Source organism: Lynx rufus, unplaced genomic scaffold (assembly GCF_022079265.1).
Source record: "Lynx rufus isolate CCGP_SWC_20201006 ecotype Redwood Valley unplaced genomic scaffold, mLynRuf1.p SCAF_4, whole genome shotgun sequence".
NCBI classification, from domain to species: domain Eukaryota; kingdom Metazoa; phylum Chordata; class Mammalia; order Carnivora; family Felidae; genus Lynx; species Lynx rufus.
Window position 1 is genome coordinate 82,212,109 of NW_025814856.1, and position 25,433 is coordinate 82,237,541.

Below are 25,433 nucleotides of genomic sequence, written 5' to 3' on the forward strand. Positions count from 1 at the left end.
GCTATCTATATGTATATTTAAATATATGAAATTTATTGTCAAATTGGTTTCCATACAACACCCAGTGCTCATCCCAAAAGATGCCCTCTTCAATACCCATCACCCACCCTCCCCTCCCTGGGCTATATTTTTTATATGGTGATCAATTACATTGGAAACCTAGCATGGTGATGACATGGACTCTTAACATACACCAATTACTAACTAATTTTTAAAATATTCCATGGGATGAGAAAGTGCTGATCAAAATATGAGACTAGGGGCACCTGGGTGGCTCAGTCAGTTAAGCATCCAACTCTTGGTTTCAGCTCATGATGAGTGGTTCATGAGATGGAGTCCTGCATCTGACACTTTGCTGACAGTTCAGAGCCTGCTTGAGATGCTGTCTCCCTCTCTCTCTGCCCCTCCCCTGCTTGTGCTCTCTCTCTCAAAAATAAATAAGAAAACATTAAAACAAACAAAAAAAAATACGAGGCTAAGTATTAGGAAGCCAGAGCTTTTTGCCATTTCTCTTTGACTCTATGGGTTCCAGGCATTTTTATTTTCGGTCCTTGAAACCTGAAAATTACACTATTTTTAGACACTCTTAGACTTGAAATAAAAGCCTTCTTCCATATGCTAACTACATGATCATTCAGATGAGTGGAAAAAAATGTAATTTTTTAAAAAATTGGCATGTATTTTTTCAGTGATCTAGAAGAGAAAATAAAAAAAGGGAATACAGGAGCACGGAAATACAGAATTATTTAATTATTAGTTACATAAGATCAGCTATTCTATTCAAGTTCACAAAAACTTTTTTTTTCTCTTTCTCCTGCTTTTGGTGTGTATATGTATGTTGTGGCTGTTAATCAGTTTTACCTTTCTAAGGTTCCCAGTATACTCATACTTCTGGGCATATGACAATCTTTCTCCTCTGTGCCTCCTCCAGCCCAAGTATTAAGTCCCCAAAGAGAGGAGACAAAGAAGGTGAGAAGAGAAAATGACACAGAAACCTATTTCACAACTCCTTATTTGGATTTACAAAAGAGAGGGGAAGGGAGTAAAATAAGGTGATTATATTGAGATATTTACATTATCCACAATTTATCAGGAATTTGCTTTCTGGTTACTTATAAAAGGTAACTATGGGAGATTCTCTTTTTAGCACAAGACATTGAAACTTACATTCAACATCATGATTTAATGACAAAAATGAGATAAACATTTTTACCCTGGTTAGGTTTTGCAAGAGGCATGAACATAATCAGAATAAAAAATTACCTCATTTTAGTGTTTAACTGGAAACCGCAGCACATGCAGATTAAGTGTCTGGAGTCTCAGATGTACTGACTTAGGATCTGGTTTTAATTACTTCTTCCAGCTTCAGTCTTTTGTCTGAGAACATTAGACATTTAGTGATCATGTTAGACTAAAGTTATTTGGTGCTCTTCAAAGGCACACGCATTTTGGAAAAGATGTTTGATGCAGTCATAACTGAGCATTTCTCAGGAAAACTTCTCCTTGAACATTTTATGAATTTAGTTAAATAACAAACTGTCAAGTTTGGCAAAATAATTGGTTTAATTGGGATGTTGCAATATAGAGAAAATGGAAGTTGTCTTGTTACTTGGATAGAACCAATGGAACAAATGTAATTATTTACTCTAGTTGCTTTTATTTTTCTCTAGTTGCTTTTTCTACTCCCTTTATCTCGTTTATATTTCTCATTCCCTGTTTTTGGAATGAAGTATGCTGTAAATGCATTTTTGTAATGGTCGTATATACGACCATATGTAGGTCCTTTGCAGCTAGACAAAATTTTTTTATTATTTCCGTGTTTGTAAGTTGAGGTAGCTGTTTAAGAAAGGGCATTGGAGAGGAAAAAATCAAGGTTAGTTATGACTTACCACAAGGGCTTACACATGTATATGCAGGGAAAAGTGTGCGTACATATGTGCTTACATGTAGATATGTATGTAAATGTATACCTATGTATAGTATATGTGTGCAAATTAAATGTGTATACGTTTTAGCATATGTTAGATTGCATGTTTACATGCAACTATGTGTATATCTGCATGTCTGGTATATGTGTGTAAATTAAATATGTGTACACATTTTAGTGTATGTTAGATTACACACATACAGAGACGCTGTAAGATTATATATTTCTAGGCTAAGACCAGATAGTTAGTGATCAATATTCAAAGCAAATCATAAAAATTAGTCTGTTAAATAATTATCTTTTTGTTTATATTTTAATTTTAAAAATTAAATATCCATGTAAATTAAAAGGATCTTTTCTTACAAAAGTGTATAGACTAGCTCTCTGATAGCAAAGGCAATGGATATAATATTGGCAACGTGGGCCTAGCTATCCAAAATCCTTATTTTTATCCTGATTCTGCCTCTTACATAGCTACATAATCTTATGCACACAATTCACTTAGCTCCACAACAATTCATTGCTCCCATAGTGGCTATAATTGTGAGGCAGACAGGAACTAGCACCCTAGAACAGGAGTCATCTTTTCGTATAACCTTTCTGTAACATTTTCCTGTAAGGGTCAGATAGTTTACATTTTAGGCTTTGTAGGCCATACACTTTGTGGTCACAACTGCTCAACTTTGCTACTGTAGAGTAAAAAACAGCCATAGACAACACATAAATAAATGACAGTGACTGTGTTCCAATAAAACTTTATGGACAAACTTGAATTTTATATAATTTTCACAGGGCATGAGATATTATTCTTCTTTTGATTTTTTTCAACCACTTAAAAATGTAAAGGCCATTCTCAGAATGAAGGCCATATAAAAAACAGTGACAGACAAGATTTGTCCTGCAAGTAAAAATTTGGCAGTTTGCCAACATCTGCTCTAGAGTCAGACAGAAGTTTACAGTTTTAGTCTGTCAAGACGTGTGACTTTGGACAAGTTAGTTTCCTCCTCTGGGCCTTGGATTCTTCACTTGTAAAAATGGGTATAATAATAAAACAGTCTCCCTGTTGTGAGGATTAAATGATATAAAACATCTGAGTACTTAGCATGGTTTCTGACAGAATGCATGATGAATATTGCCTATTACTATGATTATTATTTTATTTAATGAAATAGAAACTAATATATACTAGTAAATAAAAAATAAACATATTTGGCATAATAGTTTGATAATTTATTTACCTTAGTTAACCAGAGTCAGAAAGCAGGTAATCGTGACAGCCAAACTACTCTAATGCTAAGGAGATAGTTTAGAATATGTTCTTGGAAGAAACAGCTTATTAGTTTTTACTTCTATGAATGAATCATGTATTTTTCAGAGGCACTTAAATATAAATGACTAAATAAATTTACATATGTAAAAGCATTTAAAAAATCTAGAACACTACATAAATACAATTGCTATTTTCTTGAAAATAGAATAAGAGAACAAACCAGTTAAAAAGAAATTGGATTGCTGTTTTTCACTGGGATTATGATATTAAACATATTTTTTCAATATGCATAAATTTTCTCTTGAGACTTCTTTGACCCATGTTTATTTAGAAATGTGTTGCTCAACTTCTGAATATTTTAGGATTTTCTAGCTGTCTGTGTGATTTCGAGTTTATTTACTTTTTTTAAAAAAAATATTTATTTACTTATTTATTTAGTGATTTCTAGTTTAATTCCATCTTACCCTGAGAGCATATTTTGTCTGATTTCTAATCTTTTTTGTTAAGGTGTTATTATGCAGGAACACTATTTGTGTGGTAGTTAGATGTGTTGTGGGAGGTCTCATTCTATATTCATATGATTAAGTCTCGGTCTTCAAATGGGCCTGTGTCCCAGGACAGTGATCTTTACAAGTGCTTCCAACCCCTCTCCCTGCCTCTGCTACACTGAGGTAAGACAATAAGGTGAGAGGGGCTGGATTTGGGTATTTCCCTGACCCTTTGCTGGATTGGCTCTCATAAAACCCGTGTTGGGTAGGTTCTGGTAAAACAGTATCCCTTGAGGTCAAGCTTTTGTTAATGAGAACAGATGCTCTGGAGGTATCTTACAATGATTACTTTCCCTCTCCCCATGTAGGAAGCATGAGGGCATTTTTCTCTGATCTTCATCCTGAGAACTTGGTGGGTCTCCTGGATAAGTTCATGAAAGCATGGGGGCTCAGCTAAGGCTGGGCCCCAGAAACTTTTCTCTCAAACTAATCTACTCTCAGTTTCTGGCAGTTAGTCAATAGCCCTTTAAATGTTCCAGCTGATACTGGCTTCAGCCACCGGCTTCTGCTCCTAGTAAGCCCTGATTCTCTGTATTCACCTGTCTTTCCAGTTTTCAGAGTGTGGTTTGCTTTGTGACCGCAATTATCTGACAGATCTAAGAAGAGTTGTTGATTTTCAGTTCACTCACCTTTTTTCTTCTTTTGAGGATAGAAGTGATAAGTTCCAAACTCTCAGGACAGACTGGAAACTGGAAGTCTGGAACATTGCTTCTGGATTCATGGATGCTGGCTGAATCAATAACAACCAAAAGGGATGATAAATGTAAATTAGGCCTGAATCAGACCTTTAGAGTCCAGGAATGAAGTCAGGAACTGGAGGGCTCAGGAGCCAAGAGCAGAAAGCTATTGGCGAGCTGGGCAGGTAGTCAGCCATTGGTGTTGAGCACTGCCCTTGGCGTTGGGAGCTTGCTCTCTTTGAACTCCCTGCAGTGTGCAGCCTGGTGAGCTAGCTGTGCTCATACAGACAGAGCCTACGGCTGCCCCGAAGTTCAGGTACTTTGGTCGTGTCCATTCATAAAGATTCTTAAGTTTCCTTAGTACAATCCCAGGATTTGCAATCACTGAGTTGGCAAAAACTGAAATGATTAAGTTCAACGTAGATGAGTAACTCCATGCCTTCATGGAAGAAAATATTCAAATTGTCTCATTCAGATTTATTTTGTGAAAATCTTGCTCAGTGATTGAACTAAGAACATGTGAACTGGATTTTCTATGCAGTGGACACTGAGGTAATCTGTCAGTTTTTTGAAAACAAAAATCATTCTAAAAATTTTTTTAATAAGTCAAGGCCTAGTCAAATAGGTAGGCTTATAAAAAGAAAAATCCAATACCATGTGCTGATTGTTGGCTAATGTTAATTTAGCATGTACTATATGCAAGGCATGTTCTAAGTATTTCCTGCGTATTAATTAAGTACCTTATGAAGTAGGTAATACTTTTAATTCGATTTTATAGGTAAGGAAATCGAGGTTAAGAATTTTGCCCAAAGTCATGAAACAAATAAACACATGAGCTAGGGTATAATGTCTAATTCCAAAGTGATAATTCTAGCTATTATAATGTAATAAAGAAATCTCCAGAAGGATTCAGTTGTGGTACTTAATTCAGCGTGGGAATGCCAGGGAAAGCTTACCCACTGGAAGATCACTTTAAGAAGAAATGTGGAATTTAGACAAAGGGTAGAGGGGAGAGAGGACAGCTCTCAAGATTTATAGAAAGAATATAAGGTAAGAGGATTTTATTATAATCCAGGAGAGAGAGAGTGGCAGGCCTACAAGGACAGTAACAGTGAGACTAGAGAGAAGGGAATGGATTGGAGAACACTTAAGTAGTAAAATCCATGGAACTGTTGAGTTTCAGTAGGCTTGGAAGTGAAGACATGGTTACGGATGACATCCGTCCATCTGACTTGGCTGCCTGGGAGATTTATGGTACCCTCATTTTCAAGCTCTTTCCCATAGCTAAGTCATGTAGCCAGTGCTATGAACTACCAAGTCCTATTCAGTATTTTGACGTTTAGTTTTGCACTTTCTCTTCTTTGTGAGTGATTCTGTCTGTGCTTCCTCTCTAAGCTCTCTTTACCCTTATACTCTTAGGACAGAGTCCCCTCTCCCACTCTCTCAATCCATAGGCTTGTAGTGGCTGCAGGCAGGCTAAGGGAGCTCCGTGGGAATATGTTTTTACTCTACTTACAGGTAATTAGAAGGTTGTCTTCTAATAGGGAGAATATGGGTACTGTGTAGTTTTGTTTCTTCCCTCTATAGATTTTATGGTTTGGGAAGGAGGAGAAGATTCAGACTTAGATAAGTATCACTGTTCTTCAAACCCAAACATGGTCTCCTCTTACCTTTTATTATGTGTATATATATATACATATCTCAAAAGACTCTCTAATAGAGATGGATATCTGTGTTTTAAAGCCCTGCAGCCAGAATGCAGCGGGTGTATTTATAACTACATAAGAAAAATAAGAGGCATGTGGTAGTGGTTCAGCCTTATCTACTCTCTAGTGTCTTTTCTGCCTGATTTGTTGCATATATCCTTCTCAAGCAGTTTACTGACATCTCCCAAATGGCACCACTGATGAATTTTAAAAACCTAGTTGTAGCCTAGGATAATGTCATATTCTCTGATGATCGCAAAAATATTTGACAACTTTTGTTTATGGGGTATAAGCAGTGGTAGAGATGCTAGAACATCCACTTCTCTCACTGTTCTCTTACAGTCTTTCTTTTTTGAGACCCTTAATCTTGACCTAAGTGCTTGGACACTTGAGATTACGAGCTCCTTTTGTCTTTTAACCTTTAACATCTTTTATCCATTCTCTTGTTACAAACTTTTGATTTTATTTTTTATTTGACCTTTACTTTGTAACTGATTTATCTTGATTTGTAAATAGAGATGTAGAGAAGAGGGATCAAGGAATAAGGACTGGGAAGGGTGGCTGCATGGGTGAATCAAGAGCTACTCTATGGCTGGGAGAGCAGGAGACTAAGATCCATTACTATTCAATTGGTTTTCAGCCCAATCCAGGACTGTTCATCAAGTCAAGGCGTTCTGTAGATGTGAGGCTGCTCCAGGCTGAGTCCAAGTGGGGACCGAGGGTTCAGGGTTCTCTGTCCTGTATCCTGCATTACCTGTGCTAGAGAACTGAAACTCTTATAACTGAGGAGCATACATGGATACGCAAGTCAAAAAGGCCTAGGAGTACCTGCAACATTCAGCAACATTTCTGAGTCTTCCTCTCCAAGAATGGCCCATTGACAGTCTCTTTTGGACATTTCTCTATAAACTGTAAGAAGAACTGGGTTCATGTCTTGACCTAACATCCACGTCGGGTTCATTCTTACCTAGGAGCAAGTGGATTATGCTCCAGAGACTCTTTTCTGATCTCAAACTCTTACTTTGAATCACTAAACTTTCTGACTAGTTATAAAATGTTGCTCATGCAAGATTTTCATCAATCATTCTCATCAGTTGAAAAACTCCACCCCCTTGGTGGTTTAGAGGTTTTAGTGGCCTTTGACATGTACTGACTTATAATGCCAAAGATGGATTAGATGTGTTGGTTCCACATAGCAACAATTTTTTAAAAAACCAACATTGATTTCTATTTGGTTTCTAAGATTAAATCATTCAAAAACTGTCAAAGTATGAGATTTCAATAACTCCACCTCTTCTCCAGGGATATAGTTATGTTTATGGGTTGTGAGGGAAGCAACAAACAGAGGATCCTTTTCCAAAATGGCTTTACTCTTTGGCCTTTGATACAGTGGAAGCTCTGAAATCTTCTGTGTGGGGAGATAGGACATTCAGACATCTGGACACTGTTTCTTGGCCATACTGCTCATTAAAATTCTTTGCCTCCTCCAATATTCCAGGTTACTATTAGGAAATAAGTGACTAAACTCTCTGTGGTGAAGATCCCAGAAGGTCCCAGGTGTAGAATCATTTTACAGGGTTTGGGGAGAGGAAACTATGGAATTCCTGTGGTAGAATTAAGAGGAAGGTATCTGCTACCTTGTGGAAAAAGCAACTCCAACAAAACCTAGAGCAACTAAGATCTTTGTTACAGAAATCTGTGCTTCATAGATATCCATACCAAGAACTGTCTCCTAGAATCTATAATAGAACAACATAACCAACACACCTAAGACACTTGGAATTAACAGAGAGTCACAAGGTCCCAGAAGACACTTAGGCATTATTCTCTCTACCTAAGGCTGTGAGCAAAAGAAATAAGCTCAGTATTCTCTGTTGTTCCTCAACCTAGTGTGTTCCCAATTGTGGAGGCAATTCAATAGAATTAGAAATTTGCAAGACTTCAAAGGATGTGGGATTTGACAGCTTGTTGTTTTCCCACAGTCTGTAAGGTTCCAAGGGATACTGGAGTCATGGGTACCATGTTTCTTTGGCTGATAAATAGCCGAAACTGAGAATACCCAACACCAATCCTGGCTTCTTGCCCTCTCCCACTGGGGAGAACTATTTTTGGACAAGTGAAGCAGATAGACTTGCTAAATGAAAGCACACATCTGTTATTTTCATGTTGAGCATCCACAGAGAAGAACTATAAGAGAATATGTCAAAAGGAAGATAATCCTTTGGAGGACTCTCCCAACATGTAAGCTGTCCCTGGAACATGAGTTTATCCTGTGTAAGATGAAACTTGCCAAAAGTTAAATAAGAACTGTCAGATTGTATGAAGGTTAAAAAAAAAGGGGGGGCACAAAAAATAAACATCAAAATTCCACTTTCCCACAAGAGTATGAGTTTATGCTTCTTTTGCTTCTTAAATATAAGTGGCCAATCTGTGTTTGATCTTTCTGTCATGTAGCGTGCCTAGGCCTTGCTTACTAAGCCTCACCTGACATGAACTGAGTACCTGTGGCATATCTCACACAAGCTATGATTTTTCCATATTATGACTTCTAATTGTCCTCTCTCTTAGCTTCCAGTTAAATTTAGCACATGACATTTCCTCATCTGAAAGCCTTCAACATATGGAAGATAGTGAGGATGTGCTCTCAGGGGTCTTAAACGTTAGACAATATTGTTCTAAGACCTCTCTGGTTCCACTGCTGAGAGGCAAAAACCAAGATTTGTAAAGGGTGCTATGTCTGTCAAGTACTTTTGGAGTACATTATCTTCCAATAAGCCTGTGAGATAGGTTAACGGTTGTTTCCATTTGCTTATAGATGAGACAACTTGAGGTTAAGTAACTTTCTGAAGATCACAAACCCAACTTCAGGCCCCTTAAGTTTTCTGCTGAACCAGTAACCTCCCTTGATTACATCATCTCTTAGTTCATTACCCCCCCCCCCCCAAATGGGAGATCAAAGCAGCACCGATGGCTCATGAACTCATTATTTCCTAGAGATCTTTAAATGGAAGAGGTCACAGGAGGACAGTATGACTTAGCCCTCGGAGTGAAAGTTCTGAGTTGCCATTTTCTTGGGAAAGAATGAGAAAGAGAACAAGTGGAGTGGCTGGCTGTGTAAACAGAAACCTATCAATTCTTTCAGGCTGATTAGTATAGCTTAGATAATTTCCCTGCCCTTCTTATCCCAAAGAAACCCCTGGGGAAGTGCCAGGTAACTGGGCCACTGGGCACCCATTTAATTTTACTTATCTTAGAAAAATGGAAAAAGTGTAGGTTATCTTACAGTCCACAAGAGAAATGCCTGATTGACCTTTGAGTAGCCCAATCCGGGCTTATTTTTATTTTGGAGATAGAGTCTAAAACCTGAAACTGTTCTGGAAATTTCTCCCCACAAATTCTAACTCAAGGGTATTTTTTTTTGTTATGCTTTTCCAGGTCTTCTTTCCGATATACGTTCTCTTTGAGTGCTTACCCTTTCGGTTGTTTAATTTCCCCACATTTGATCTCTTTTTATGACTACTATTTACCGACTGCTTACTATGTGCCAGCTACTGTTCAGTTGCTGTATTCATATTAACTCACTTAATTCTCCCTACAAATCCATGAAGTAGGTGTCATATTAAGGTACCATGTTATTCTCCTGTTGCAGATGAGATCATTGAGGAATTGAGAGGTAGGGTAATTTATCCAGAGACACAAACTTCTAAGTGGCAGGATATGAACTTAGGCTGGTGGACCCCAGACTCTGTGCTCTTAGCCACCTTCAGAACTGCAGTTATTAAACAGGGTGTGAGGAAGGACTGGACTTAGTGTCCTAAGAGCAATCTATGGGAGCTCATTTTCCTTACTCCTGTGCTAAGCAGCATTTTCCATTCCCTTCGGACACTCTCTCATCTTGAACCTCTTTTGCATGCTAGATGTTGGGGCTGCAAGAGTTAAATTAGACATGGATTCTGCTCTCAAGAAGCTGCAGTCAATGCAGGAGATAAATTATGTAAATAGCTATAATACAAGTAGAAAGTGAGAAAGACAAAAAAGTTAAAAGCTGTAGGGATTTGGAAGAGGCATTTCTTCCAGAGGAAGGAACTGGGGAAAAGTTTGTGGAGTTAGCCACATTTGAGCTGGCTTGAACTACAGCTTATCTCCCAAATCACCATATAATTAGGTAACAAATTGCATCATGAAAGCATCTTCGGAAACGCCTGTTTTGGGTTTTGGCCAGAATCCCCTCCATATTTACTAAGCATACTAAGAAGTATGCTGAGCCTTGCTCAGCCTGGTTTCCCTGGCAGGGAGAGTGGGAATACAGGAGAGGCATTTTGCTAGCAGTGAGGCGTTGGGCTCTGTAGAATTTAGTTCTGGTGGCAATGCCCAGATTTCCCAGCTCAGTGTGCCCTGGCCACATCTACATCCATCTGCTCTAATGCCTAGTGAAATCAAGTCTATGTTTGGTAGGATATAGGAGGCCCAACAAACTGAAGTTTTGAATTCAGTTTATAACTTAAAATTGTAGACGTTGTACTTTAGCCTTTGAAGCAGCCAAAAATAGTCTTCATTACAGAAAATGGTTTTTGACATTACAAGATTTTCCCAAGATTTTTAATTGGGAAAAAGAAAAAATGAAGCAAATAGTCCAAAAATAGGTATGCACCACGAGGGGGAGCTTTTTTGAGACGGACAGCTGCCACCTGTTGAGGTGGCTTAAGTCAGGATTTTGGCAGAAGCACATTATTGTGACAATCAATAAATGTTAGTGGAACTTAGTCTCCTCTACATACCCAGTTTAGGAATGTAGTCAGTAAGCCTTCCCACACTATGACTCAGCTGCGAAGATAGACAGAAGAAATGATTTAAAGACATTTGGAAGTTTTCTTCAAGATTGTTAACCCACAGCAAAACTGGTTTATATGTGGGATGGGAGCCAAACTTGATAACTTTTGTATTTTCTCCCCATTTTCACTGTAAAATATTTCATCTTAGAAGAAGCTTAGTCTGACATTTTCTAAGAAAAGAAAATCAACAGCATTGATAAATATATATGAATCTGTATCACTGGAGCCAGAAAAGCATAAAATAATCTTATCGGTAGGGGAGAAATGGAATTTCATGAGTGGTTATGTTGAAACATGCCTGCAGACTTAACTTACTTATGACTTATATGTGTCTTAAGGAAAATGTGAATTACAAAGAGAGGAGAGGGTCTGACTGACTTCTCAGATCTGCACTGACTTATGCCAAGCATAAAGCCTGAGACCAGTCTTTATGCCTCAGATTTTCCATGGATGAAAATGCTACCATGAGTGTATCATAGACCTTCTAATATGTTTTTATGTTATTCTTTAATTTTAAAACCTCTGAGAAAGTTCAACTTCAAAGACTATTAGAGGTTTGTTTTTTTTTTTAAGACTTAAAGCAGAACTGATTCAAGCAGTGCAAGACATTGACAGATGTTACTGAAAGGGTTTTCAGACACTAAGTGCCTTGAATCTCCCTTCAAATTTTGTTTCATCTTTTAATAAATTATTCTTAGTTTAAATATTCCTTCCCGCCTTGAATTTTCTATGGTTCCCTGAACTCTGTCCATTTTCTAAGTAGAAAACAATGTTACCCTACTCCTTGTGACATAAGAATTCCTATATCATTAAAACAGAATTCTTTATATTCTCGAAGATACTTATAAAGGATGGATCAACCAACTAGTATTTATTGAGAACCTACTGCATCCTAAATATGATGCTTGTGAAAGAGGGTATAAAAAGCTAGCAGAATTCCACACAATACCTCTGAGAGATATACTGCATTCTCATTGAAAAAGCTGTTGAATCTCCAAGCTGAGATTTAAGACCAATCATTCCAGTCCTTCAAAGTCAGATTCCCCTTGCACCACCACTGGGCATTCTCTCTATGCTTGATTATCTCCCAATGACAGGGACCTCACTATCTCATGACAAGCTGCCCCTTCCAATTTTTGTCATCACTTAGTTGCTAAAGAAGACTGATCTCCATACAAAGTTAGCCACAATACAGGAGTAAATCAAATACTGTAACTGCTGAATCAATTGAAGAAGACAAATTCTGCATGAGGTCAGAGGAAAAAGGAACCACTGTTGGCTATTCTGGTCAGGAAAAGATCATGATTGAGGGTTAAATCACCAATATCTTTTAGTACTATTTTTTACTTCTTATGCTAAACTGCCCCTCATGGAAATTTTGCCTCTTTTATAACTTGTAAAGAAAATAGTGGGCTGACTAGTTCTTTCCAGTCTTCCTTAGGGCTAAAATGATGGGAAACTGGCATAGTCAAGTGGGAGGGAGGCCCACTGGTTGTCTTACCTCTGGAGTCATCCTGATGGCATCAAGTGATCCAACAGCCCAGGTCCTTCCCTCAGTTCTGAAAGGAAAATGACATGTAGTCCAATGGACATCCATTTTTACATACAAATAAGCAATGCCTTATTAGTAAGCCACTAGTTACTAAAATCTAATATTAATGGTAAACTATCATTTACTGAAGTCTCTAATTTAGTACTTTAAGAATTTGAGCTGTTTTCCAATAAGGAAAAACCTCTAAAGTGACTAAGCACATGTTGATAATTTCTAATTTTTATAATTTGGGGGAGGGACTTTTGTTAAGTACAATATCTGGAATTGGTATATCTGGAATTGGTCATGGTTTCTAATTCCTATTCATCTTAGTATATTTTTACAACTGCAATTTTACTTTTGTGGATCATTTTGTTTTTGTATAACTGCTTGGTTGTAAACTTTTTCCTCATGGATTCTTCTTATCACTCAGTTCTTGTCTTTATTTAACTGAAAAGTGAGAATGAAAATTAATAACTACTAAGGTAAAGGGAAGAATTTCCAATGATTTCCAGGATTTTTCTAGCCCTAGAAATTTCAGATGAACATTTTGGTATCTCGGAACAATGCTAGAGGGTGGATATTATTTTCCCTGATTTAAAAAAGAAGAAACTAAGGCTCAGAAAGATGGAGTTGCTAAGGTCTGCCTGATTCCAAAGACCGTGGTCTTCCCACTACATTACCCCACAGTGTCTGCCATCTAATTCTCCCTTCTAGATTCTTTTCCTCCACTCATTTGGCTGAATATAACTTTAATAATTACTAACCATATGGGTAAAATCTCAGCGCTAATGTCAGGAATACCAAATTCCGCTAACAGGAATTTGTATACTACTAAGCTGTTAGGCTGGTGTGTGAATATCTTTTGTTAAAAAAAAAATGGATGTAATAGCTTTTTCTTCTTTTTTTTTTTCAACAAGATGTAACACATCTATACTTCAGGGACTGACATGCATACTAAGCAAGCTGCTGTGGGTAAGATGGCTCTAGATGAATAAAGACTAAGAGAAAAAAAAGGAAAAAAAATCTTTGACTTTGAAATTTCTTGCAGGCGTTCTGCAAAGGCTCACTGATCTTAGAACACTTGGATGTCTCTTATTGCTCCCAGCTGTCAAATGAGATTATTAAAGCACTGGCCATTTATTGCGTTTCCCTCACATCTCTCAGCATTGCTGGCTGTCCAAAGGTAAGTGCAGGAGTCAGAGCTCAGATGTGTCCAGTTGAAACACAGACAAGGAACCCAGGCAGGGTAGCAGTCAGGGGTCAGTGTCATCATAGAATTTGTTTTCTTTGCTATGCCTGAGGTATTCATTACATTTTTTTTTCTCTTTCCTCAACTGGGAAATGGCTTTATGACTTCATTTGTGTTAAAGTAGAATTTTCAAAAAGTTAAAAACAATTCCCATTCAAATATAAAAACGTGTCAAGATTTATGAATTCATTAATGAGAGGACCAGCAAAATGGTAAAACCAGTTCATACAGCATTTGATCAACCTGGATATTTATAGGAACTGAAGAAAAAGAATGTTGGAATATGATTTTTAGGTTAGATCCAAAGTTGGTTAATGTCCTATAAGGTAATAAATCCATAACCTTGGATTTATAGTTTCTACCAGAAAGAAATAATTTTCATCTCCCCTGGGCAAAAATATAACAAGTTATAACATGTAACTTCATCGACTTTAGGCCCTAACCAGTACTAATTAATATGCCAAACAAAGACATAATTCCTTATAGAATTCCTCTGGTGAGCCTGTTAAAGATGTTCCAGTATGACACTGAAAATACATGTAATCATCTTCATTCTTATTTCTAGTGTTTGATAATTTTTTTGACATCTGTTTATAAAAGAAATATGCACTTATTGTAAAATCTCTGGACTACATATAAAAACAAAAAGGAGAAACTAAAAATCTGTTGTCATACCACCATCCAGACATAACCAGTGTTGGCATTTTATACTTATCTTCTAGAACTGTTTCTATGTACACAGAGATTAGAAATAGTTATAGAAGGTTTGTTTTTGTCTTTTTTTTTTTTAAGAATAGAATCATACTTTCCAAAAGACATTGTAGCCTACTTTCTTTTTCTTTATACACTATGGACATATTTCCATGTCAAAAAATAGAGATCTCTGATTCTGGATTAATACGGTAGATTGAGTATACACATATAATTTTGTTCCCTCTTAAAACCTTATAGACCTACAGAAGAACAGTTGGTAGGGAAAACAGAAGAGACAAGATCAAGAAAGTTTTGGAAACTTGAAACCAGATTGACCAATAGAATTTAGCAGACAGAGGCAGTTTTGAATCCTAAGCCAGCAACAGAGAAAACTGTGGGGGAAAAGATTGATTTATACCATGATCTTCAAACTTGGTGGCACTGTTTACCTTTGGAACTGGGTGGAGAGGGTGGCTAAAATAAGGAAGACTGGGTTAAGAGTTCTTGAGAAGTAGACAGATCCTAGATCTCCTTCTCTACCTCACACCTCTGGGCAACTACCCTTCTCTACCTTCACCAAAAGACTGGATACTTATTTCCTAAATTTCCCGGATTTCTCAACCCTGGCATTATTGATATTTTGGATGAGATAATACTTTTGTAGTGGGGTGTTATTCTGTACATGACCCTGTAGAATGTTTAACAGCATTCTTTTTTTTAATATGAAATTTATTGTCAAATTGGTTTCCATCCAACACCCAGTGCTTGTCCCAAAAGGTGCCCCTCCTCAGTACCCATCACCCAGCCTCCCCTCCCTCCCATCCCCCATCAACCCTCAGTTTGTTCTCAGTTTTTAAGAGTCTCTTATGTTTTGGCTCTCTCGACAGCATTCTTATTCTCTACCCACTATATGCCAGTAGCACCAGGTCCCCCCCACCCCCTTATTGTGACAATAAAAAATGTCTCCAGATAATGCCAAATGTCCTCTGGGGGGCAAAATTGCTCTATTATTTGTTCTACCGATAGTAAAATAGTGGCTTTCTGGGCTGGAAGATATCATGCAAATTCAGAGTTTGAGTACAACAGTGAAAACAGGAATTCAGTGACTGAATGCCAAATGCAGAGACACTCAACAGCTATTCCAACATAGCATCCAGAATGTGGCTGCCAGACCTTTCCCTCCAGGCAGTCTCCTGAAAGCCTGTTCTCTGGAGACTCTGACTAGCACAAGATGAAAGACAGAAAAATATTGACATTTGGAGGTTTACCAACTAATAATCCATAGAACCATTGAAGCTTTAGGTAGAGAAGGCCCACATCATACACTTAACCCTTCCAATCAGTGTGTAGCCCTTCTGCTATTAATAAATAGCAGACAGCCAAGGATTACCAGACATAATAGAAAAGCCTCTAAAGTGGAAGATAAAGACCAAAACAAATTACTAGGAAAAACTTGGGGGAAACAAAATATGCAGAGGGAAGAAAACTAAAAAGTCTTTTTAAAAAATCCTCAGAAACTATATGACCATTAACAACCTGTTGTCTTCTGTTGTGCACACTGATGGGCTTCTTTTTAGTAAAGCACCACCCAAAATCTCAAGATATCCTGCATTCTAGCTCGTCTAAAAAGTCAGCTTCTATGTGGTTAGTGGATTAACTGAAGGATGCTAGAAACTCCTAATTCCTCCATAGTTAACTGTGCTGTAGTAAGGAGGAGAAGGCAGTGGGGGGAAAGATGTGGTAAATCATGACAAAATTAATCTAGAAAGTTCACAACAAAATTCTTGTTTAATAATGTACTTGTTTAGAACTAGAGAAACCAAATGCCTTATTGGTCATCATCATCTGGCTCTAGAAGTAGGTCAAGGAACTAAGCATACTTAGCCACACTGACCATGGACCCTCTGCAGCGTTCTTGTTTTCATTGCACACAGACACGTGGACACATGGGCAACACATGGCTCACTGTGAACTGCCCTGGCCACAAAGCAGATGCAGATGGGGGCTGGGCCTCTTAGTGGCTCTATTAATTAGAGGGGAAAGTAGGAGAATAAGAGAAGTAAAGACTCTGGTGAGAATAGGAATTGGGCAGAGGATTTTTTTGTTTGTTTGTTTTGTTTTTGTTTTTGGTAAGGAGAAGCTGAGGGAATTTCTTCTATACACTGTGCAGTGGATACTGTCTTGCAGCCTAGAAACTAAGGAGGATGTTACACAAATAAGATATTATAAAACAAATCACCCTATATCAAAGATCTAGCGTGAAAAAAGGGAAAGGGAGTAAATTATTCTAGAACCTCAATGTAAGAGAGAAGAAGGGTTTAGCTTTACTACCACTGTGAGTCAAATAAGTATCTTCATTCAGAAGATGTGGTGACCATAATTTGGGCCAATAGGAATACTCCTCATTGAGAAATCATAAAGCTATGGTCCAGTCTAATATATTCTACCTACATTGGTTTTTTAAATTAAATTCAATTAATTTTTAAATTCCAGTATAGTTGACATACAGTGTTATATTTCCACCTACATTGCTTTTGATGAGCTATAAAACACATTAGTGTCTGGCTCATCATCCTAGACTAGGGTTCTCAAAAGCCCATGGGTCAATCTTGCATGGTCACTTATCCATCTCCTGGAAGGCCAGCTTTTTCTTGCAACCAGCCAGCCTCCAAGGTTGGTAAGTAGTACTGTGACCCCACCCTTCCCAGTGCTAAAATGGGAATAATAGAATCTCTGCTCAGTAGGACTGAGATCAGGACTGGGAGCTAAGAATTTACCCAGTCACCTCCACCTCTAGTTCCCAGCCCTATAAGTCCCAACAACATCTGTTCAGTCATTAAACATTTTGAACTTCTGATCTACAAGAAATGTCAGGCTCCTTTTTCACTCCTTCAGAATCAATAAAACGTAGTGCTCTGAGCTCTACCTGTCCTGGACTTTTCTATCACCTCATTGTCTTGCCTATAATTCTGAGGGCTTTTTTTCCCCCCAATGACATCAGATCCTCAGAGACCAAGATAGTATGGCAGGAATGTATGGAGGTATTTTTGTGAGAATCAGGCACAATGTTAAACCTTGGTCCTGAACGTGTTCTGAAAACAGGTCATGCTTAGACAATGACAACATCTATTTTCCAAACTTGGAAAGTGTACATTTCAAACTGAAGAGTTTTCTACATAATTTCCTCAACTTTATATTAAGAACAAGAGCCAAGCCTCATGGCATGTGTTTTAGAATGTTCAAACATTTAAAATAAGAAATTAAATCCAGTTGGAAAAAAAATTCCTTTGAGGAAAGTAATCTCACTGATTTCACAGCAAGTCTTAGTACACTATGAATTCAAAAGCTAGACCTTGAGTAAATAAAATAATCTAAGAATGAGAGTTGAATTATCTCTGTATAACATCTGGGCAAACTCTCAAGATATTGGAACCCTCAGCAGAATTTCTCAGAGTCAGATTCATGCAGTGTCTGTGGCTTCTGCTCTTTCTTCCCCTGCCTACAAACATCTGTTTCATCTACTTGTCCTCTTCCAGAACCATTTTACTCTACACACAAACCATCAGAGATGTCCAGATCCCTTCTCATGGCAATTTGACCTTGTCTGTGGTTTAACTTCAGGGAATATATATATTTTATAGCTTTGCAACATGTTATATTATTAAACTTAGTTTTCTAAATTGATGATGCCTTAGAGTGGATTTCAAGTTTAAAGCCAAATTTCCATTACTGCGGCATTTCATAAATTGTTCATATTGGTGTGATGGGTATTACTAAGGAAATTTTGATGAAGTTACCCATCCAAAATAGAGAACTCTAATATGAAAGTTATAACAGCAAGATCACAAAGTCTATTGCTGCTACCTGAAACATAATTTCAGTGTTCTGGAAATAGTTAAATCACTAACGTGCGTTATAGGCCCATCATGTGACAAGCTGGTAAGGGTTGTGATTCTGTTTGTTATGGACTCAATTTTTGTCTCCTTCCCTCCTGCCCCCCACATTCATATGTTGAAACCCTCATTCTCAGTGTGACAGCATTAGGAAGTAAGGCTTTGGGGAACTAATTAGGCTTAGACTGAGGTCATGAGTGTGGAGCCACCATGATGCAACTACTGTCTTTATAAGAAAGGGAAGAAATTAGAGCTGTCTCTCTGCCTTGTGAAGATACAGCATGAAAGTAACCATCTGCAAACCAGGAAGAGGGTCCTCACCAGACCCTCAGTCTGTGGGCAATCTCATCTTAGACTTCTCAGACTCCATAACTGTGAGAAACAAATGTCTGTTGTTTAAATTACCCAGTCTGTGGTATTTTGTTACAGCAGCCCAAACTGACTAGTTCACTGTTCTTCCCTGGGATGGAATTCATGGGAATAATCAGTACTTCACTTTGGCTGTGTGTTCAGATTACTGACTCAGCGATGGAGATGTTATCGGCAAAATGCCATTACCTGCACATTTTGGATATTTCTGGTTGTGTCCTGCTTACTGACCAAATGCTCGAGGACCTTCAGATAGGCTGCAAACAACTCCGGATTCTTAAGATGCAATACTGCAGACTTATTTCCATGTAAGTATGAACCTGAAACATGAAAAGCTTTGAGAACTACTTTCTGAGAAAACAGAATACATGACTATGGCATTCGTAACACATAGTGGCTCTCAGAGTTACAAAGTTTCATTTTAGTTTTGCCTAATTGAAGCCAACATTTTGAGTTGAACCAGGGGAAGCTCTCTTCTAAAACTGTCTTTGTAGTTTCGTATCCCTTTCCCACTGGCCCTTCTACTTCAAGGACTTCTCCTTCCTTGACCATGCAGGTATTCAAAGCCTTAACTCTGCTCTTATAGAACTGTCACTATTCTTTCTTTACTCATCTCTCAAAATACTTCCAGTCAGTCAGTCTCCCCTAGGGGTTAAAAATAATTAGATTAAACCAGTTCACAATTAAGTATAAATTACTAACAGTTAACCCTAAGTCACATCTTTTTCAAAGCTATTTGTCTGATGGTTGTTACTCATTTAGGGATTTCCCTTAGGAGTGAGGTCAGAGTAAAGCATTCTGGCTTGACTGCTACAGCCCAAGTGCTGGTTCCCTCAATCTGGAAAATGTTTCCACTGAAATAAAAGTTGGGGAAATGAGCAATATACACAGGTAGAAGTTCTCAGGTGTCTATCCTGTGAGTTTTTTTTTTTTAATTTTTTTTTAAGGTTTATTCATTTTTCAGAGACAGAGAGACAGAGCATGAGTGGGAGAGGGGCAGAGAGAGAGGGAGACACAGAATCCGAAACAGGCTCTAGGCTTCGAGCTGTCAGCACAGAGCCCAACGCGGGGCCCAAACTCACGGATGGTGAGATCATAACCTGAGCTGAAGTCGGACGCTTAACCGACTGAGCCACCCAGGCGCCCTATCCCATGAGTTTTTAAATATAAAGCAGTTATTTGCTACATTGTGTAGTTGTTTTCCTATTGACTGAGAGTAAAAATGTGCAAGTAGTTTTAACTGACCTGATGAAGTTACCTGTAAAGTCTTCAAAATGAAAATTCTTGACCAATTCTTGAAGGTCTAGTTTTTTTCTGCAGGCTGGAAAAGTGAATACTAAGAATTAATATTATCAATTATCTAAACACATATATTTCGCAGAGGAACTTGCTTAATTAAGTAGCCCTGGCATGAGCAGAACCATGAGATCTGGTCACTTGAAACCTGAAGAAGACAATGGTTCCTGATCCAAGGCTGTGTATGTTAAATTAAAACGAAAAAAAGAAAAAAGGACACAAAAATTATTACTTGTAAAATAGGCACTGCCACTGGGACCAGTGGGCCCACAGGGAGGAAGGCAGCCAACTGAAGTGGGGTCAGAAATAAAGAAGCAGGTCTTTGAAAATTTTTGAAGAGGAGTGGAGACCCAACCCTCCCTAATAAGTCTGGAGATGACTGATATGGGTGTGATTAACTTCATTGAAAGAGGCTATCATGGAATGTGGTCCTAGGAGTCCCTGCCAGCCTTGTCATATCATTAAACAGTGAACTTTGGGTAGATGGCAATGAATGAATAACATATTACACAAAGGAGTCTGGCTTCTAATCTTTTGATTGCATTTTGATAATCACTAGTTTGGGGAGATAATATCACTGAACTTCTAATAAGTGGGATTTTAAGTAAGAATGAAGGAGACTTTCTGGCACAGGTCTCTCTGAACCTAATTATGGTATGGATGTTAAAGTGTGATAAATAATGGTGTTTGGTTAGGGAGACCCAAGATATCTAGTAATATCCTAATGTTGCCTGTGACAGGCTCACTCTCCTCTTGCAAGGTGACTAGGTAAAAAAAATATGTGAAGAAAACCAAACAAGGCAAAGTAAGATTTTACTAGTAGCTAGGCTTAACCACTAAAACTCAATGTGAAACTCTAGTTAACTAGTTGGATCTATGAAAAATTCCTTTACCTAAGCTAGGACAGTGAAGGCATCTTTTGTTTTCTACCACCAAGCCTGGCTGTCCCTACCAGCAAGAAGCAGAGAGATGGTCCTAATGCTTAGAAGGGAACTGGCTTGTCTGTCCATCTCATCGTCTAAAAAGGCCAAACTACTTCAGTCTCCCTCATAGCCCCACCCCTGCTAAGCTCCAGCAGGAAAGAGGCCTAGAATGCTCTGATTCTATCTTTGTCTAGCAATAAAGAAGGGCAGTCCCCACAGCAGAGTGGTTCGGAGAGTCCCAGCATTTGGACTAGTAAGGCTTGAAGAGTGCTTGTCTTGACTCCCAACTTCTAGGACAGGGTACTGTTGTCTAGCCAAGGAGCTCCCAAGATACCTGGTCCTGAAAATTTTGATTAGAGAAGTGGTAAGGCCTGGCCACTTGCAGCTGTTTGGAGTCAGCTCTGAGGACTTTAAAGCAGCTTCCTTCTCCTCTCAAATCCTTGGTGGAATTGGAAATGCTACACAAAATATGTGGCCCCTTCAAGACTCAAGTTCATGATGTTGTTTAATCCTTTGCTTATCTATGTTCACTCTAAAAAAGCATAGTTGTTTGCTCTTACCAGGGCTAATGTGGCTCCCTCAACTGCAGTGGCTATTTTGTCTGGGTGAAATGGAACATTTGGTAGTTGAAATAGAGGAAATTGTTCATACTTGGGAAGACGTTCAATGACTTTGAATCACCAAGTGTTGAACTTCCACACATTTGACTCCATTTGAACATGAAAATATTGTATGATATGGCTCTTAAAATCCAATTACTGCCATCAGAAGAAACATTTCTACGTACAAATCACCCCATACTCAATGGAATCTAAAAATATTGCACAAGCTTTGCAAATCAAAGACGTCTGTCCCACTGAACTGGGGGAGTAGCAAACTTTTGGTCAATGAGAAAATTAGCTACAGCTCTTTTGCAAGAGAGCTTCCAGCATAAGATATGCTATCATTCTACTAACCCCAGAGCCTGAAGGGATCCCAAGAAGTGGTTCCAGAGCATCATGCTGAGATACAATCTAGGCTCCTTTAACTCAAGGAGAAATAAGTAGCAACTATGATCATAAACATGAAAAGAATATCTAGTTGTTTATATTTGAAACAATTGTGTACAACCAACATTTCAACGTATGGCCCTTTGTGGGAAAAACAAGAAAGGCAATACAAAGGAAGAAAAGCACAGTGGGAGAGAGAGAACAAGACCCAAACAATGGTCTCCACAACCCAATAGGGTTTGAACCACAAAGAGGTAAAAGAAACATTAAGTCTATACTTAGCAAAGAATAAAGGGACCTTTCTGACATTTTTGTGTCTGGAGTCTAAAACTTTTAACTCTAAACATCTAAAGAGATGAGTAGAGTCTTAGTGGCCTGGAGAGCCCAAACAGCAATACAGAGATTTCTCGAAAGCCTCTGTAGCAGTTGCTGGCAGCATGGATTATTACACAGGCACCCTGAGAGATCTCTGTTGCTAGGAAATAAAACCCTTATCAGAGTTCTCTTCCCCAGCTCATGGAAAAATCTTTGGGGAAAGACCTTTGTGATCGAGAGCTGTATTAGTATGAAAAAATATATTGCTTAATAATTATTTTTTGCCATGTATTGTGTTAATCCTATTTTATGTTGACTCTCTCATCTAATCCTCATAAATACCCCATTACTATAAAAATGAATAAGGAAATTGGTTTAAACAGTGTAAATAAGACCCAAGGTCAAACAGATAAAAGGCAGAGCTATACTTTGTACCTAAGCATTACTATGTTGCTCTTTTGCCTTTAGCGATTCTCAAGCTTTTTTTTTTGAAGTTCAGACATTCAAGGGACTTGATCACTAAGGGGAGACATGTGCCCTATTGTCCCCAATCTACTCACTGATGCATAAATTAGAGAGGCTGCTGATTACCAGCATTCTTTGTGTTGTCTCCAACATTCCCCCCTTTTTTTGCCTACTCAAGAAACTAGAAGGAAATGTGCGTGAGGGCAAGCAATATTTTTATAAGAATAACCTTGAATCCCCTATAATATATAAAAACCCAAAATCACCTACAAACTTCAGTACCTTATTATTATTAAACATCTAATGTTTCACAACTGTTTGTGGCATATCATTTTGAAAATCATATCCTAAATTAAAAAAATTTTCTTTAATGTTTATTTTTGAGCAAGTGACAGAGTGCAAGCAGGGGAGGGGCAGAGAGAGAAGGAGACACAGAATCCAAAGCAGGCTCTAGGCTTTGAGCTGTTAGCACAGAGCTGGACATGGGGCTCGAGCCCACAAACCACAAGATCATGACCTGAGCCAAAGTTGGACGTTTAACTGACTAAGCCATCCAGGTGCCCCTGAAAATCATGTTCTATATTGATCCAGAGAAACCTGTTTCACCAGGTTAAATGAGTAATGATGACTACCACTGCGGCATACTGGATTCAGTTCCCAAATCATCTCCTACAAGGTCCAAGCACCTGGGACTCACTTAGGTCCAGCCAGAGTGGAAGGTAGTCAAAGGATTCCATATGTACTCTAAGAAATTTAGAGTACACAGTAATTCCTAACTATACATTTTCTTTTCAATATTTCCTAGCTCCCATATATTGACCATACCAGATACCAAACTATTTTAAGAGAGAGAGAGAGAGAGACAGAGACAGAGACAGAGACAGAGACAGAGTGAGTTCTTTTTGGCAGGAATATTCAGTTTCTAGATTTTCAAGTTCCCTGATCCTTTTCAAAAGTGCATGTGTGCAAACACACAGTAACACAGGATGTGTAAAAAGAGTTCAGAGATATTTGCTGCCAGTCAGCATGCTGGTCTGTTCTCTTGGCCAGGTCCTCAGCCTTAGGAGTCAGTTCATAGGAGGATGCCAAAGGTCTGAGTAAGGTGGTGAGGATAGCTAGTTCATGGGCTAAGGATTTTGTAAAAAAATTTTTTTAATGTTTATTTTTTGAGAGAGAGAGAGACAGAGTGTGAGCAGGGGAGGGGCGGAGAGAGAGAGGGAGACACAGAATCTGAAGCAGGCTCCAGGCTCTGAGCTGTCAGCACAGAGCCCAACAAGGGGCTTGAACTCACAAGCTGTGAGATCATGACCTGAGCCGAAGTCAGATGCTCAACTGACTGAGCCACCCAGGCTCCCCAATGCGCTAAGGATTTTCTAAAGAGTGGAGAGGACGTGGATTTCAGAATAGTCTATACTGGCATTCAAATCCTAATAATAATCCCAGATTTGTTCCAGGTCAAATTCAGATTTTCAGTTTTTCCCTAGGACTACTCTTGCTGTGAAAGCATACATGCTTTAAGATAGGCCCTAGAAACACTCTAGATCACAGAAAGCCTTAACCTCCTGACATTTGAGACTAGGGGAAGAAGGGAAGGGAAGGAGGGTTTGAGACCTGATCCTTTGTTCCTCTCTGGTCTGTGAGCATCACCTCCAAAGATCAGGGGACCCTTGGATGTTTAAGTCTCAGTGCAGCTGACTGCGGGTAGAACAAAGAGCGTTGCTTACCACTAAGAGCCAAGAAATAAGGGGTCGGCACTTCTAACCCTTATGTTGTTCAAGGGTCAATTGTATTTCAACAAGGGAGGACATTTTTCATAAGAACTTTATCTCCCGTGTTTCAGAAACGGAAGGAAGATCCCTCCCTGCCCCAGCAACAATGCTCTGACCACTACTTGTAACCAATGAGAAACTGCCACAACCTCAAACTCTTGTTCTTTTCCAATAAACTTTTGTTGAAAACAGCCCTCCCCAATTTCCTCCTGAAACCTAATAAAAGCTGACCTTCCCTTTGTCTTTTTGGACTTGGCTATGGTTTACCATAGCGTTCTTGTCCCGAATTGCAATTCCTCTGCTATACCCAAATAAGCTGGTTTTTTTTTTTTTATCTTAAATAAAATTGCTCTTTGCTCTCCTTAAAGTTAACAGCTTAAGGTAAAATTGGGCACTTCCCTCATAGCTAGTGCTCAATATGCAGCTCATTTTGATCTTGTCCCATCACATTGCATTTAATGAGTACTCTTCCCTATGCATTCCCTACTTTTTTTTTGTCTATACTGAGGATTCAGTATCCCCAGCTTTCTTGTTATTTTCTCAAACTCCCATTATTTGCCCTAATTATCATCTAATTTACTGTGGCTTGTAGCTGACTAAGGAACTGTATGACCCAATATTTATATGTTACCAAGTTTAGCGTTAAGAGTATTTATCCTCTTACCAGTTATCTAGAACTCTCAGAAATTATTGCTCTTCTGAGGCCAAAGGTTACATATACTTTGGTCAATTACTTACAAATCTTTTACTCCCCAAACTCATCCTTTTCCTAAAGGTCAAGACCATTGTTGCCTATAGTTGTAGTTGCCTTATCATCAGTAGCATTGAATCATTATCAACAACTGTTAACTACAGTATGTATGTCCAGAACGATGCAGTTTGGCAGGCAGAGGGCAAGTGGGTGTTGGAAATAGCAACATAAGAATGCTTCAAACTGCAGAAGATAAGAGACCTAAAGGGCTTCCTTGTTGGGATAAA

At 38.5% G+C, this 25,433-nt stretch overlaps 1 protein-coding gene across 1 annotated transcript in view; it reads left to right on the top strand.

Annotated features, from left to right (window-relative positions):
• Positions 1 to 25,433, top strand: part of FBXL13 (F-box and leucine rich repeat protein 13) — a 213,495-nt gene that overhangs the window by 184,641 nt on the left and 3,421 nt on the right. Inside the window, exons 19-20 of the mRNA XM_047095227.1 lie at positions 13,543 to 13,677; positions 18,843 to 19,006. Coding sequence (XP_046951183.1) covers positions 13,543 to 13,677; positions 18,843 to 19,006 — 299 coding nt within the window. The remainder of the gene's footprint in view (positions 1 to 13,542; positions 13,678 to 18,842; positions 19,007 to 25,433) is intronic.